At 35.7% G+C, this 17406-nt stretch overlaps 1 protein-coding gene and 1 non-coding gene across 2 annotated transcripts; both read left to right on the top strand.

Moving 5' to 3' along the window:
* The first annotated feature begins 12693 nt into the window (after nucleotides 1–12693).
* On the top strand, nucleotides 12694–16564 carry MAPR4 (membrane-associated progesterone binding protein 4). The gene is made up of 8 exons (XM_078314150.1): nucleotides 12694–12873; nucleotides 14005–14081; nucleotides 14547–14618; nucleotides 14708–14745; nucleotides 14821–14864; nucleotides 15110–15156; nucleotides 15409–15583; nucleotides 16185–16564. The coding sequence occupies exons 1-8, from the start codon at nucleotides 12760–12762 to the stop codon at nucleotides 16350–16352; spliced, it is 735 nt and encodes a 244-aa protein (XP_078170276.1). The 5' UTR covers nucleotides 12694–12759; the 3' UTR covers nucleotides 16353–16564.
* A 443-nt stretch (nucleotides 16565–17007) lies between these two features.
* On the top strand, nucleotides 17008–17080 carry TRNAR-UCU (transfer RNA arginine (anticodon UCU)). Its single transcript has one exon. It is a non-coding gene; the product is annotated as a tRNA-Arg (tRNA).
* The last annotated feature ends 326 nt before the right edge of the window (nucleotides 17081–17406 follow it).

The raw sequence follows: 17406 nt of genomic DNA, 5'->3' as shown, positions 1-17406 counted from the left end.
ATTTTCAACACGTTTGCAAAATTCAATGAAGTTGCTAATTGCATCATCCTTGTGTTGTAGGAATAAAACCCAAGTAAAGCGACTATAGTCATCTACAATTACATATGCATATTTCTTTTTGGCCAAACTTGGTACACTAATTGGTCCGAATAAATCCATATGTAACAATTGCAAAGGTTGATCGGTTGAAACCATGTCTTTGGATTTAAAACTACTCTTGGTTTGTTTACCTTGAACACATGCATCACATAATCCTTCAAGTTCTAATTTATGTGTTGGTAAACCACGCACAAGGTCTAGTTTGATCAATTTCTTAATGGTATCTATTGAAACATGACCTAACCTACGATGCCATAACCATGATCCACTAGATACGGCACTTAGACAAGTTTCACCGGAATCAAAATGAGTAAAATACAAGTAATACACATTTTTCTTTCGTTTACCCGAATAGATTAGAGCATCATCCGAAGATCTAACTAAGTGACAAGCATTAGCATCAAATTTGGCATAGTATCCCGAATCACATAACTTACTTACACTAAGTAAGTTATAGTCTAATCCATCAACTAGATATACATTGGATATGGTCAAGTGTTGGTTACCAATTGAGCCTATACCAATAATAGAGCTCTTCCTTTGATTGTTTCCAAAGGTAACCGTACCTCCATCATATGGTTCTAAGAATTTAAAGTTTGATTTGTCACCGGTCATATGGTGTGAGCATCCACTATCAATGATCCAAGCACTTTCCTTTTGAGATGAAATCAAACACACCTACAAAGTATATATTAGTTATTATTGAGTTAGTAACTAACATATACCTTGCTTTTAATATCCCCCTTTGTATTTGGCAATTTTAAAATTTTTAGGGGAGATTAAGTGTGAACCTAAGATAGAATAGATTTAGGAACCCAAACAACATTATGTTTGTTGTTTACATTCCTAAATCCACATTCTAAGGAAGTGTGGCCAAATTTACAACAATAGTTGCATATTGTAGTCGATTGCTTAAGTGTAGTAGAACCTTGTTTGAGAATGGATTGGTACTTCACTTCACATACACTACTCTTATTACTATCATGTGACCTATTTGCAACTTTGAATGCAACACTTTTGATTTTGTTAGAATTAAATCTATTGTGATGTTGGGGAACATCTCTAGCTACACCATTTCTTTGAGTTTGGTTTTGTAAAGCATTTTTATTTTTAAGTTCATAAAACCATCCATCGGATCCTTTGAAATAAGTTTCGTTTGACCCCTTTGGATTAAACATGTTCTTATCACTATTTTGAAAAGTATTTTTGTTCTTGAAATTTCTTTTATTATACTTATATCTAAATGCATAATTAGGTGACTTTTTATCTTGATTAGCATTTGAGGCATGAGAGGACTTCAATTTGGATGACTCCTTGTTCAAGGGAGTCAAACCATTTTTGGTAAAGAATTGATAATTTGAATATTGTTCACAATTAAACTTTAGCTTTTCATTTGGAATACTTGAAGTTTGAGAATGTTCCCCTTTTTCTTTAGGGCTTAGCATGTGATTAGATTTAAGTGAGGATTTACCCTTCTCAAATCCAAGACCAACTCTATCATTTTTATAATAGGATTGATCATTTATCAATTTGCTCACATAGTAGGGATCTAGACTAGTGACTTTTGATAATTCACTAGGAGATTTCAATGCCCGAATTTCGGTTTCCAAAGTTTGAACTTTAACTTTTAAAATGCCTATTTCACCTAAGTGAGATACTTTTAATTTTTTATTTTCAAGTTCTAGCATGTCATTTTTTTGCAATTAATTTTTGGATAATACCTTCCTTCTCAACCAAGGTTCTATTTGACTCATCAAGGAGTGATTTCAACCTAGATTCATTATCATAGTGCATTAGAATTTCACTATTGAAAGTGCTTGCATCATTGGTATCTAACCGATTCATATTCAAGTCATTATTGGTCTCATTTGTGATGATACAATTTTCAATATCAATTTCACCACTATATTCTTCACCACCTTCATTTACAAATTCAAGTTCGGTCTCATAACCATCAAGACTAAGAGTTGAATGTACCTCACTAGCAAAGTTTGTTGAGGTGTTGACTCCTTCATCTCCCTTCTTGGCATTCCTTGATTTAACAAGCTCCATGAGAAAGTTGATGGTTGTTTCATCGGTGATGTTCTTGCTAGCTATAATTGAGTCTATGTCAATCTTTGAGGAATCTTCATCTACACTTGCCATCAATGCAAGGTTGATCTCCTCTTCATTATCCGATTCCGTGTCGGATTGTTCCGTCTCACTATCCGAGAACAAGGCTTGCAAAGCTTTGGCCTTCTTCTTCTTATACCCGTCATACTTTTGTCTTGGTTTTCTATCTTGTTGTGTTTCGCCATCCGTGTTCTTCAATTGTGGAAATAGCTTGAAACATGTTTGAATGGAATGCCCTTCTCTATGGCATGCGAAACACATTACCCTTTTGTTCTTCTCTTCTCGTTCCTTGTTGTATTTTCTTTCAAAATCAAGCATTCCTTGAAACATCTTGGATAAGAGAAGAGCATCCTTGGATGTTTCATGATCAATTTTGTTGATAAATTGATCATTTGAGAGACGGGTGTTTGAGGAGCTTGGAAAGTTTCGGTTTTGTGCCGGAAAAGCTACGGTTTTGGACTTTGAGCTTTGCTTCAAATCACCGGATTGTCGAAGTTTTTCTTCAAAACTCCTAAAATGAGCATAGAGGTCATCCGGTGTGAATGTGTCGTGCGTGCCTTGGATTGCCTCTAGAGCACTCACCAACCCGGACCATTTATCCCTCATGAGCATCACCCTTAATAGCTTTCCTACAAGTTTATTGTTAGAAAGTGGTTCTCCCAATTCGGTAAACTCATTTTGGATATGCATAAGTCTATTATACATATCCTCAATGCTTTCACCATCTTCAACCTTAAAGGTTTCAAATTTTGCTTCTAAACCGGTTATTTTGGTTCGTTTGATTTGGGTATTCCCTTCATACCGGTTTACAAGAGCATCCCACATTTCTTTCGCACTTGATGCACTACCAAAGAGTGAGGCTACCGATTCACTAACCAAATTGAATATGGCATTGGTTGCTAGATCATTGTCTTTCTTGGTTTGTTTGGAAACGATGGTCTCAATTTTGGCATCGGTTGAACCCTCGGTAGCTACACTTGTGTATGTTGGTGTATACCCTTGTTCAACCACATACCATACCTCAAGGATATTCAAGTAATTGATCATGGTTTTCTTCCAATGCATGAAATTTTTGGTAGTAGTACCAAAAATTAGGGGTTCTTTCACGGATCTATAAGGTGCCATTTGTCAAGTTGATCTAATCTCCAATTAAGTGTGTCTTAATTCGAGTAACTTGCTCTGATACCACTTTGTTACACTTAGGGGCACCTCTAATTGCTCAAAAACTGAAATTAAATTGCAATTGAAAGTAAAGAGATGAGTTTAGAGAAATTTGACACGCGGGGTGATAACGGAGTTCGGCAAAACAAAGGCCTACGTCTCCGGGGCTTCGCAACCTTGTGAGGTGCGCCTTCCTATTACCCAATACGAAAGGATTACAACTTGTGAACCGTTGAGCCCTTACACACCAAGCGGGAAGTCAAACGGCCAACTCAAAGAGGTGAGAACAAGGTCTCGATTATCTAGGAACACAAGAGAAACACTCAATAGCTTACTCTAACCTAATCTATAGCTAGATTGGTGAAATAGGTTGAGGTTGCTTGAGGGATTTTGAAGTTATAGGCTCTCACAACAATGGTGGATTCTAAGCTCTCAGAAAATCACTTTTGAAATAATTAGGGTCGGCTCAGGTGCTTTTGAAAGTGATCCCCTCAATCTATTTATAGTGGCAGCTCAAAAATGAGCTGTTTGATATAAAACGTTACCAACGTTTTATTCAAATGCGATTTAGGGTTTTAATTCTCTGACAGCTTAGTAAAACGTTGCTCAACGTTTTATAAAACGTTACAACGTTTTATAAACGTTACAACGTTTTATAAACGTTATAACGTTTTCTAAACGTTCCAACGTTTCTAGTTTATACTGAACACCTGTTCTTCAGTTGTTCTGAGCCTGTTAAACGTTACAACGTTTCATAACCGTTATAACGTTTGTAAAACATTACAACGTTTTATAAAACGTTCTAACGTTATAACTTGGTTTTCTTTTGATATTTTTGAAGCTTCTGATCATTATAAAACGTTACCAACGTTTTGTAAACGTTCATAACGTTTTATCCCACTTTGATCAACCTCACACATACTTTATCAATCTTTTGAATTTACATTTTATATTCTTGATAAAAGTCTTCGTGATTTCTTCAGTCCAAGCATATTTCATCGCAGTTCTTTCTCTTCTTGGACCTATATGTTCTTAAAATAGAAGAAATCGTAAAATTCAATAATTGTATGTTTTTGCAAATTAGTCAAATAGACGTAAAAGATTATTGTACGAACAACACTATGCAATTATAAGGTTCTGATGAGTAACGACTACTTTATCTACTTATTTTTCCTACACAAAACAAAAAATAACATTAATTAACTAAACCCTAGTTTAAATTAGTTATTTCCTAATTTAAGAAACCATTCAAAGTAACGATTAAAATAAACAAAAAATAAAGGAGGGAAGAGTGATCTAGCATACGAATTAATGACTCCGAGAGAGGAAATGCTGATCTTTCTCCGTTGATTGATTTGGGAAGTTAAAATTCACAGCGAGCAATATAGCAGAATACTTAATTTAGGGATATACTGGAAGGCTCTGGAGTGATATGAATCGATCGACCTAGGGTTTATTAGAATATATAAAATATATAACAGCATCACCATCGGTTTAACATATTGAGCAGATAGTGTATACTAAACCCGAGGTTCTAATTATTTACAAAGCGTTGTCCTTGCGAATATGTCATTGGTTCAATATGGTACCGAGTTGTTATTACTTTCTACTATCACCAACGGATCATGAAACAGCCAGATGGTAAAAGTAACCCCCTCAATGCCATCGGCCGATTAGCCGAACAGATGTTTAAGAGTAGCTCAATACTAACTATTCATGAAATTTAACCGATGGCAAAGGTAGGGGTCAGGAGGGGGTCCATCAACGCCATCGGTTTGTTATCCAAAATAGATGGTAAAAAGTTCAACGTAATTACAGCGCTACTACTCGTGACGTACACCATCTGTGCTGAAGCACATTTGATGGTAAAGGGGCGATGGGAAAAATATTTTTTGTAGTAGTGTACCCATTGAATATCCATCAAGGGATCGCATATCAGAGCTTAAAGTCACTTCAGCACGTTGGGCTGCTTCCTTTATTTTATTCTATTTGGTCTGAACTGTTGGTTGCTTAAAGGATGCGGGCCAAGGTGGTGTTTGCAGGTTGATCACCCTTCCAATCTTAGGTTGTTGTGCACCCCTCCCCCTCTTGGGCTTAGTTTGGGCCTTTGATCCCATTATCTCCTTATCCTTATTTCCACTCGTACGATGTTTTGCTTTGGATGTCTCCCCTTTGTCACTACTCGTGAGTTGTCCTCTATCAACATTACAGCTCTATCCCCCTAGAACATTCGACAAAAATCATCCTCGAGATTAGACCCTATGCAGCGTCTAATTTCTTTAGAGGTGACCGTTTCAATATTTGAACGAGCCTTTTTATCTGCTGTGGCAAGTAGCTTCTTGTCTCCTGTGTAGTGCCCTCTATGGAACCTACATCTTGACCTGTTTCACGGAAGGTGTTTTCATCTACCTCTTTTCTCCTGAATCCCTCATGTTGGATCCCCTGTGGCACTTGTTGAGTGGTTTCCGATGAGTGATCCCTGTGGCTAGCGTGAGGACCACTCGCTTCACCCTCCGCCCCCATCGCCGTGTCCTGTACACCAACCGGAGTTGGTGTCATGTTTACCAAGAGTTACGCCTGAACTAGGGAGAGGGAAAGTCTTCCCAGCGATCCTGCAAGAAGCGCTTTTACTTCCTCCGGCAGGGACTCATGGTCCAGGTTCTTGCAAAAATCTATAAGAACGCAGCGGGATATCGGTATTGGGTCCAAGTCGCCTGAGCCACCCAGTTGAGGGGCCCTGGCTAGTTTGGTGAATTTCTGCAGGGGTTTTGGGAGCTCCGCAGCTGAGGACAATGGAGCTCGCATCCAATTCTTTGTGTGCACTGTTAGGATAAATTCCAACCCCATCTTATATACCGCCAGCTCCTCTGGTATGAGTTCAAGACGATCAATGGCCACTGCCATAGTCCAATAATAGAGACTGCCTTAGTCACAATGGATTCCTTCCTCATGAAAAAGAGGAGTCCCTCAAGAATGAGTAGTGCTTTGTACTCTGGAATGGCTAACTTAGCCTCATCCAATGAGGACCACGGCTAGAATGTGAAGCCAGCATCCCAGAGTTCATGCCTCGTTGCCTTGATAAATATTTTTGCCGCCATTCTGGTTGGTAGGGTGATGAGGAATCTGCTCAGAGCAAGCATGCCGATAAAGATTTCTATGGCACTGACTATCTTGGTTCTTGTAGCAAAGCCGGCAATGTCGTCCAACTTAAAACCCAGCTCATGACCATGCGTGTCAAAAACTACCCCATTTTCCAATTTGGCTATCTCCCCTTTAATATCAGTATCTCTCTCAATGAACACTGAGAGCCTTGTTGGTCTGTTGTTAGGTAGAGTAGGGGCAGCCAAAGGACAGCGCTTAAGGAGGATGTCATCAAAAGCAGTGGTTGGGCTCAACTTTGGTGCAGCTGATCGAGCTCGGTTGGACCAATACGGCATTGCAGCCGGATTGAGCATCTTGCTCTTGCAGCAGGTTCCAAGATGACCTTCTCCCTAACGTTTACCACAACGCATTGGGTTGCGGAAAGCAGTCGAGTTGTGGCCGATACGGCAACAACGGAAGCACCTACCGCGCCACTCGGTGAAGTGAGATGATGGAGGAAAATGCAGTTGGGTGGGACTGTGGGATGAAAAGTAGTAAACTGCATTCTCGGGAGGAGGGGAAGCTGGTGGTGTTCGGGTTTCCATTGCTTTTTGGTTGGTGGTGATTGTGTTTTGTTGGGAAGAGAGAGGGATGGTTTGTGTTTTCGGGGCTGAAGGATAGGAGATTATCTAGGAGTAGAGTGGCTTAAAAGGGGTGTAGGTGGTCACCTTGGTCGAGTTCTTTGTTAGGGTTGAGCCGCCGCCTTTGCGCCTGGTGACTATTTGCCAATCGCGTTGAGAGCTCATCCTCTCTTCTGTTGCAGTCGGTTTGTCGATCATCATAAATTAGTAATTATTCCCAATGGTATTTATTGCATATAAAACAACATAATATATATATATATATAGAGAGAGAGAGAGGGGGGCTAATGTGCTTTCGGTAGCATATGGGCCGAAATACACACGGTCCAAATTTGAAATTTCAAAATCCAAAAAGTCGATCTGAACCGTTCATCTTGTTCTCCATATTAATATGTGCTTGGAGACCAAATTTTATGTTTTTCTGAATTTTTTTACTATTTATTAAGTCACTTTGAAAATTACTGATCCAACGGTGGCTTAACAAAATAGTAAAACCGTTGGATCAACGATTTTCAAAGTGGCTTAATAAATAGTAAAAAAATTCAGAAAAATATAAAATTTGGTCTCCGAGCACATATTAATATGGAGAACAAGATGAACGGTTCAGATTGACTTTTTGGATTTTGAAATTTCAAATTTGGACCGTGTGTATTTCGACCCATATGCTACCGAAAGCACATTAGCCTATATATATAGAGAGAGAGAGAGAGTTATATGCAATGTATTCTTACTGATCTACTAAATCCAATAATTTCTATGATTTACAATTTTCAATATATACTATAGTTTACTATCGTTTTTTTTTCCATCACCAAATTTATTAATTACTGCATCTGTGATTCAATAAAAAATATGACTAAATTTAAATCACAAGAACCCGATTAATTGATCAAATACTATAAGAATTATGGAAATACGCTTAAGATTGTTGGGATGAATTTTCAGAAATTCAGATAGTTAAAGATAATTAATCAAATAAAGTAAATTAAATTGAAAGGATAATATCCGAATCGTGATATCATCACTGTCTTTAAGCGTATTCCGTCTCTAGCGTGCAAGATTTGGAATCACCAACAAGATAATTAGGAGATGTCGCGACTTAGAGCACGATCATGTCGACTGACGATAACTCCGTATATCTAGCATAGATCATATTAATTGAATTGGAAAACTAAAAACAATATGCTTTAGTATATTTTATTTTGAGGGGAGTGGAGATTATTTCTTTTCTTTTCTCGGGACACAAAGCAGTTAACCGGTTAGAGAGTGTGATTAGATCAATATATATATATGAGTAGAACTAGGGTGTTCTTAAGCTCACCAAAGTGTTTGGTGAGCTTGACTCAAAAACCCGTCAAATCGGTTTCAAATAACGAATCCGAACCGTTGGAACCCGTCTATTTTACGTGTGATGCGTCTACATATTAAATTTTTAAACTTTCGAATTAGTTTAGTATAAAGTCAATTGGTCAAAATTAGAAGGTTAATAAATTAATTTTAGTGCATTCATTTTTTGAACATGTTTTGACCGCTTGACTTTATACTAAACTAATTCGAAAGTTTAAAAATTTCACATGTAGACGCATCACACGTAAAATAGGCGGGTTCCAACGGTTCGGATTCGTCATTTGAAACCGATTTAACGGGTTTTTGAGTCAAGCTCACCAAACACTTTGGTGAGCTTAAGAACACCCTAGTTCTACTATATATATATATATATATATATATATATATATATATAGAGGTAGGCTAATAAACAATCGATTGTTCCTAGCCTTCCGTGCAACCAAGTCGTTTTTCAATTTTTAAAGTCCAAATGATCGATCCAAACCGTTAGATGTGATCTCCATATTAAAATGTGCTAGGAGACCAAATTTTACATTTTTTGGAATTTTTTTACTATTTATTAAGCCACTTTGAAAATCGCTGATCCAACGGTAGCTTCAGATTTTACTGTTTGGTTAAGCCACCGTTGGATCAGCGATTTTCAAAGTGGCTTAATAAATAGTAAACAAATTCCAAAAAATGTAAAATTTGGTCTCCTAGCACATTTTAATATGGAGATCACATCTAACGGTTTGGATCGATCATTTGGACTTTAAAAATTGGAAAATGACTTGGTTGCACGGGAGGCTAGGAACAATCGATTGTTTATTAGCCTACCTCTATATATATATATATATAGGACGTGGCTACGGTGCTATGGGTAGCTAAGAGGCCTCCATGCTACGGCTCGGATTTCGAGTTTTCAAAATCCTAACGGTCGATCCGAACCGTTCATCTTGTTCTCCATATTAATATGTGCTTGGAGACCAAATTTTACATTTTTATGAATTTTTTTACTATTTATTAAGCCACTTTGAAAACCCCTGATCCAACGGTGGCATAACCCAACAGTAAAACCAGAAACTACCGTTGGATCAGCGGTTTTCAAAGTGGCTTAATAAATAGTAAAAAAATTCATAAAAATGTAAAATTTGGTCTCCAAGCACATATTAATATGGAGAACAAGATGAACGGTTCGGATCGACCGTTAGGATTTTGAAAACTCGAAATCCGAGCCGTAGCACGGAGGCCTCTTAGCTACCCGTAGCATATTAGCCAAAACCATATATATATATATATATATATATATAGAGTTAGGCTGGGGTGCTATGGATAGCATAGTGGCCTCCCGTGCTACGGCTCAATATTCAAGTTTTCAAAATCCAAACGGTCGATCCGAACCGTTCATCTTATTCTCCATATTAATATCTGCTTGGAAACCAAATTTTATAATTTTCTGAATTTTTTTACTATTTATTATGCCACTTTGAAAATCGCTAATCCAACAGTTTTACTGTTTTGTGCAGCCACCGTTGGATCAACAATTTTCTAAAATACTTAATAAATAGTAAAAAAATTCAGAAAAATGTAAAATTTGGTCTCCAAGCAGATATTAATATGGAGAATAAGATGAACGGTTCGGATCGACCGTTTGGATTTTGAAAACTCGAATATTGAGCCGTAGCATAGAGGCCACTATGCTATCCATAGCACCCCAGCCTAACTCTATATATATATATATATATATATATATATATATATATATAGGAGGGATCAAGTTACAACACTTGAAAGTTACAACAAAGTTACAACATCAATTTTTTTCATTTTCAAAGTCCAAATCGTCGATCCAAACCGTTAGATATTCAATCTATATTAAAATGTGCTTGGAGACCAAATTTTACATTTTTTGAAATTTTTTTGCTATTTATTAAGATGGGTACAAAATTGCTGTTTTTTAATGGTGCAGAATTTTAATAAAAACAGCGATTTTGTACCCATCTTAATAAATAGCAAAAAAATTTCAAAAAATGTAAAATTTGGTCTCCAAGTACATTTTAATATAGATTGAATATCTAACGGTTTGGATCGACGATTTGGACTTTGAAAATGAAAAAAAATAGATGTTGTAACTTGATCCCTCCTCATATATATATATATATATAGAGATGGGCTATGGTGCATTGCAATGCATAGGCCATGGTGTGCATTGGACCATAAATCACCGATTCAAAGTCCAAATGACCGATCCAAACCGTTCATCTTGTTCTCCATATTAATATGTGCTTGGAGATCAAATTTTAAATTTTTTGGAATTTTTTTACTATTTATTAAGCCACTTTGAAAATCGCTGATCCAACGGTGGCTTCTGATTTTACTGTTCCAAACAGTCACCGTTGGATCAGCGATTTTCAAAGCGGCTTAATAAATAGTAAAAAAATTCCAAAAAATGTAAAATTTGGTCTCCAAGCACATATTAATATGGAGAACAAGATGAACGGTTTGGATCGGTCATTTGGACTTTGAATCGGTGATTTATGGTCCAATGCACACCATGGCCTATGCATTGCAATGCACCATAGCCCATCTCTCTATATATATATATATATATATATCTATTTATCCGAAATTTTTAAATATACCATGGTTCAGAAAAAGATAAACCCAAACATCTTTTTTTGAAAAATTTCGAATTTTGACACGGCTGCATCCCGAGAGAGCGGCCACCCTGTTTTCAGTTCAAAGTCACATGAGAAAAAAGCAAAAAGCAAAAAAAAGCAAAAAAAAATAAAAAATAAAAAAATAGGCCGCTGCCCCTAGATGCGGCCCACAGAAAAGTGGCCGCATCTAGGCAATGCGGTCATGTCAAAATTCGAAAATTTTTAAAATCGGGGTGTTTGGGTTTATCTTTTTTGGGATGATGGTATATTTAAAAATTTCGGTCTATTTATATATTGGTAATGTAATGAATAGATCAGAGTATATATAACCAAACTTATAACGGCTAAAAGAATTGAAAGGGTGCATTAGCAAAGGATGCAACGGTACGGGTAATAAATGATCTGTTTACAGATCATTAACAGCCCATTAACAATTTAATTAGATATAGAATTTTTCCGTTTGGACCAATAATTAACAAATATTACAAATGAAGATTTGTATATAAATAATATATATGTTGAACTGGAAATTTTGAGTTTTTAAAATAAAGTTCCAACATAAAAATTTCGGATTAAAGTGTTAACTATGTAGTATGTAACTTAGGGGTGAAAATGGGTCGGATATTATCCGACCGAATTCGGATTCGGATAGTCGGATACGGATAATTTGCGGATACGAATACGGATACGATTTATCCGGATACGGATACGAATTCGGTTTTAATTTCGGAAGCGAATACGGATACGGATTCGGATAATTATCCGAATTCGGATACGTTGATTTTTCGGATATCCGAATTTTTCATTTTTCGGATATATTTTTCGGATAATCGGATAATTTTTCGGATAATTTTTCGGATATCCGGATTTTTGAATTTTTCGGATAATTTTTCGGATATTCGAATACAGGTGGGGTCCGCCTGTAATAGAAATAGAGAGAGAAGAATTAAGAGGTGAGATCTATGTGGCCATCCGTGAGTGAGAAGTCTTGTCATGAGACCCCATCGTCTTTCAAACAATATATTGAATTTTTATTTCTCTCATTAAGTTAAATCTTAGGTTTAAAAATTCATAATAAATTTTCAAAAATACTAATAATCATTTTTTTAATTATTTTCTCATTTAATTAATTGAGTTTTGATGTAATTTATTGTTTATGATGGGTCATTTTATTTTTATTAAATAACACATTAGTTAATTAGTTTTGTTCTGATTTCAAATGTGGATACTTGTTGTTTTACAATTAAAATTTTTAATTCACTCCACAGATGTTATACAATCTTGTTATAATATATATATCCGAATTAGAAATTCGATTTATATCCGTATTCGTATTTGTATTCGACTAATATTCGATTCGTATTCGTATCCAATTAATATCCGATCCGTATTCGTATCCGATTAATATCCGATTCGTATCCGTATCCGGAAAATAAAAACGGATACGAATATGATTTTATCACTATCCGATCCGTATTCGATCCGTTTTCATCCCTAAGTATGTTTCAGTTATATAACAAGTGTAAACAAATACGTAATTTCAAACTTTAGAGGGGGAATACATAATTTTGAAGTTTTTGAGGGGTATACGTGAAATTCCCCAAAAAAACAAAAAGAAGAAGCTTACTTTGAACTTCCAACTCAATTAGAAGAGTAAAGAAAGGAGCGCTAAGTGAGAAATGGTGTCTCCTACATCACTAAAAGCGATCTCGTCTCTTCTCCTAGGGTTAGGATTTTTCTCCGCCTCGGTTGCTCTCCTCTATCAGTACTCCTTGACCCGCTCCCCCAAGCCGGTAGGTTTCTGATCGATGATTTCCTTTGTTGTTTGACCGCGCATTTGTGCATGTGTCAATGTGTGTTTGTAGGTTGGGGCGTCGGGTGCCCCATTTTTCCTCTCATACCTTTTAGGTCTGGTACTGGTAATTGATTTCTGAAGTTGCCTGCTGTTTGTCTGATTTAATTTTGTGATTAATTGGCATGTTTTTAATTCAGTGGGACAGTAAGTATACATTTGTTGCTTAATCTGGTTGTAGTATTTTGTAATATAAGTATTTGATCTCTTTTACTTTCTTTTCTACTGTTGTTTTAAGTTCTGTTGATGCATCAGGTATTAATTAAGAGTTAAAAGTATTTATCACCAAAAGACAACATAAGACAACAAATTTAGAGAAAGAAAAACATGGGAATTCGGTTGACCTAATTGCTATAAATTAAATCTGACACGGCTTGACCTTTTATACATACTAAGATTAATAATCAAAGTATTATTAATTAGACCCTTTTCAACTTCAAACGTACTACTTTGTGCAAAATCAAATTCAATACTACCCTGTACTTGAACATAGCAATTCAAATCATCATTTAGTGTATTTGTGGATACTGAATAGCAAAATCCATTATAAGAAACAAGTTAGCAGACAAGAAATGATTTATGCCTGATCTGTGATGTTTATCTCGAGAAACTTTATTCGTAGCAAGTTCATATAGTTTGGAAGCAACCATTTATATTGGTTTGCCTGATTTTAGATTCAGATTGTACTTAGCTAGTGCAACAAAAATTAAATAAATAAAAAGATAAATAAGACAAGGAGGGAGAAGAAGAAGCTTACTAAAAAATAATGAGCAATAGCTGTCAGTAATTCGACAGGAATTTACCTATACCACACAATAGCTGTCAAGAAATGAGGGTCAATCAATTGACTTCCATATATTTTCAATTTTTTGTATTTAGAGTAATATGCCACGGGTAGTGTAAAATTGACCCTTATTCACAGTAAGAAAATTTTAAAATTTATATGCTTGACCCCCATAGCTTGGAAAGTATGGCTCCGCCCCTGCGCAATATGATAAATGTTTGGTGCTATTTGCAAACAGGATCTTCAAATATGCCTCTGTTTTATAATTTTTTTTTTTTTTGTGATTAGAGACTTTGGACGGCAGATGAGTTGGCTTTATATAATGGCACAGACGAAGGTTTGCCTCTACTGCTCTCCATACTTGGGTAATATTGTACTCTTGCTTTACTATTTAATTGGGTTGAGGTATATTAACAATTGAGTTAACAATCTTGACATTGTTTCTCAAATGAAGCCATAATATTTTCTAAAATAGGAAAAAATTATAAATTTTACTTTTTCATTATATAGTAGTTGTTTGTCAAACTTTATGCATTTTTGGTATCATTTGATAACCCATCAAAGACCATTAAATATGGACCGACTGTTGCAATTGTTAGGTTGTTAGATTAACTGTAAAAGTTCCATCAGATTTCATCCTTTTTTGATGTCCATGATATACAAGCAGCATAGATCACATTTTAAATGTCAAATTTCGAAATTAGAAGTCATTTTTGACGATCGTCAAAATTGTCAAATCAATCCACTGTTCATAGATCCCAACCCTGTTAATTTAGACCGTCTGTACATGGAAATAGCAATCTTATGAAGATTCATTTCTGGTCTCACAGGTCAGTATTTGATGTAACAAAAGGGAAATCACATTATGGCCCTGGAGGTGGTTACCATCACTTTTCTGGGCGGTGTGTTTCTTTTTTCTCTTTAGTTCAATCATTGTCAATAAGAATTCACTCTTTATTTGTCTACTTTTTGACACTTTTTTTCTTTGTAGAGATGCTTCAAGGGCATTTACTTCTGGAAACTTTACAGGTTTTGAAAGATCGTTTTTATTTTCCTTCAACCTAAGTTGTAAGGGGGTTTATTAATATATATGATCATATGTAGGTGATGGTTTAACAGATTCGTTGCAAGGCCTAACAAGTGAACAGGTATTACAAAATAACATCTAAACCTTTTTGTTGACTCTGTACATTCTGCAATTCCTATTCTAAATCAAATGCCATAAATTACCTTGGTAGCTTATTGATTTTAACAGACCATTTAAAATTTGCAATTCATAATCCTTCATTTCTTTACTTTTGTATTTGCTGTTTGCGAGAATTATTATATTGTACAGTTTCTTCATGTTTAATTGTCCTTTGATTCCGAGCTCATACTTTATGCCAATATTTAGGTCAATAGTGTTGTTAATTGGAGAAAATTCTACACAGAAAGATACATGTAAGGTTTTCACTTTGTAATTTTCATTTTGTTATCCATCTTTCTCACATTAATTTGTAGTTCTGATTCTTTTATGGTTTTGATTATTCTAGCATTGCCAATGTAAACAAATTTGCCCTAATTTAATTCCCTAATATGCAACTACGCCTCAGTTACCCCCCACTTAGTCCTCAATTTAACCCAAATGGCCTTTATTTACCTCAGTTGCGTAATTAAATACCGACGTTTGTTTTATATTCTTTATATATGTAGTTATGTTGGTAAGCTTGTGGGTCGTTACTATGATCAAGAAGGTAACCCTACAAAATATTTGAAAGGAGTAGAAACCAAGGCCAAAAGGGGGGCCCAGCTACTAGAGAAACAAAAAAATGAAGAGTCTAAAATACCAGGATGCAATTCCAAATGGAGCCAAAGTGAGGGAGGCGAGGTACTATATTTTGTTGGTTTTTTTTAATTAGTCTTGTATTTTGGCCTAGGTAACACTAACATATTTTTATGTACATGCACATATGGGCATCAGGACTCTACAAAACAATGCACTATAATGCTCACATCAGTGGATTTTTAAAACAGCTCTTGATGACCATAGAAATAAAACTAATATGTTACAAACTTTTATGTGCATCTTGAGAAATTTGTATTGATCACATCAAATGGTCTTATTTTGTCATTTCAATTCATTAATACTGTTATCATATAAGCTAACAGATGCATAACATTCAAATTTTTGCTACTAAGACCCAACACAATTTTTTGAGACATTTTCATGTGACAGCAAGACTTAAGATCCGGGTGATAGGCCTATTGCGTCAAGTAATGGCCATAATTGTCTGTTACACTAATGCCTTTTGTTTCAGAAAATCCAAATAAATCTAAAATGAAGCCAATGGATTTTTAAAAAGTTGGAGAGACTTTATGCAATTTAGTACTAACTGCAAACATTGGACATTGTTCCATAAAAAAAACAACTCTTTATGAAATGCAAGCTAATTGATTTTTATTTTGTTTGTCTATTTATTTGAAATTAGGTTTGGTGTGATGTGGGTTACCCTCGGTTGATGAGGCGGTCCGGAGACATAGAACTAACAGGACAAATAAGCCAGCGGTGCGTTTGCTTGAAAGAAGAAGAACTTACAAAGTCGGGTCTAGTAGAGTACAAGGGGTGTGCGTACTTGTCAAGATCATGTGTAGTGTAAATTGAAAAAGTAGATTCTTGTTTCTTTTCTTTTTTTCTTTTTTTCTTTTCTTTCAGATAGTACCATAAGATGCAATATAGTTGGCATTTTTTTTAGTTTTTGACAATCTTGGACAAATAGTTTTTGGGAAGAGACCGGTGTACGTAGTGTGGTAAGAGGTTTACTAGGTATATTTTTTTTTTGTTTAATAATATTACAAGCTATGCTCAAAATCAATGCAATTAAAACATTAATGATTCTTTCTAGACGGGAAGTAGTCGTATTAACGATTAATTAAAAGGAAAAAAGAAAATGCTGCCACATGTAGTGGGCATGGCAATAAGTTTGTGATTTGAAAATAATTTGACAAAGTTTAAATTTAGTGTGTGTGAGAGTTCTTTTGTTGATATTTAGAGTTCGGAGGCTGGATCCCATCTTTATATAAAATTACTGCTAGCAATGCCATCATATGTGAAAGCGACAGTAGTAAGAGGAGCATCTCAGCTTCCGATTGTAGAGTCTAGAGCTAGAGCAATTAGAGCAGTGGACGTTATTCTTTGGGGAACGGAGGCAAAACATCCGTAAGCCTCTAGCAAAATATTCATATTCGAGTGATTCTTATTTAGATGATACTGATTCTAAGATTTTAAATTTATTAATTCTGCTAATCAACAAAGCGCCCGTGGCCTAATGGATAAGGCGTCTGACTTCTAATCAGGCGATTGTGGGTTCGAGTCCCACCGGGCGTGTACTTAATTTTTTTTATTTTATTATTATTCTTTCTCTTACTCCGTTCATCTCACTTTTGGTTCGGGCGGATAAAGAAGTAACAAAAAAAATAAAAATAAAAACGACAGCCCTCCCCTCTTGCCCCTGCTCAGCCGAGACCATAGACCCTGATCCCACCATTGAAAATCCTAACCGTAGTTACTTGTACAAGTTTGACTAAATCAAAAGCATACCAGAACTATCTTGTATATCTCTAGCCACATTCATCCGGTGAATGTGAACTTGATCTTTATGGCTCCAACGTTTCAGTTGTTTTGCTATTGATTTGGAATTGAGCCTGTTCAGG

This window comes from Carex rostrata, chromosome 13 (genome assembly GCF_964058835.1).
Source record: "Carex rostrata chromosome 13, lpCarRost1.2, whole genome shotgun sequence".
Taxonomy (NCBI): domain Eukaryota; kingdom Viridiplantae; phylum Streptophyta; class Magnoliopsida; order Poales; family Cyperaceae; genus Carex; species Carex rostrata.
This window is presented reverse-complemented; position numbering and strand designations above follow the sequence as displayed.

Excerpts from the sequence above, each read along its gene's own strand:
- MAPR4 (XM_078314150.1), top strand. The coding sequence starts at position 12,760 with ATGGTGTCTCCTACATCACTAAAAGCGATCTCGTCTCTTCTCCTAGGG. Across the intron at positions 12,874-14,004 it reads TGACCCGCTCCCCCAAGCCG|AGACTTTGGACGGCAGATGA; the intron begins GTAGGTTTCTGA and ends TTTTGTGATTAG. Across the intron at positions 14,865-15,109 it reads AAGGCCTAACAAGTGAACAG|GTCAATAGTGTTGTTAATTG; the intron begins GTATTACAAAAT and ends GCCAATATTTAG.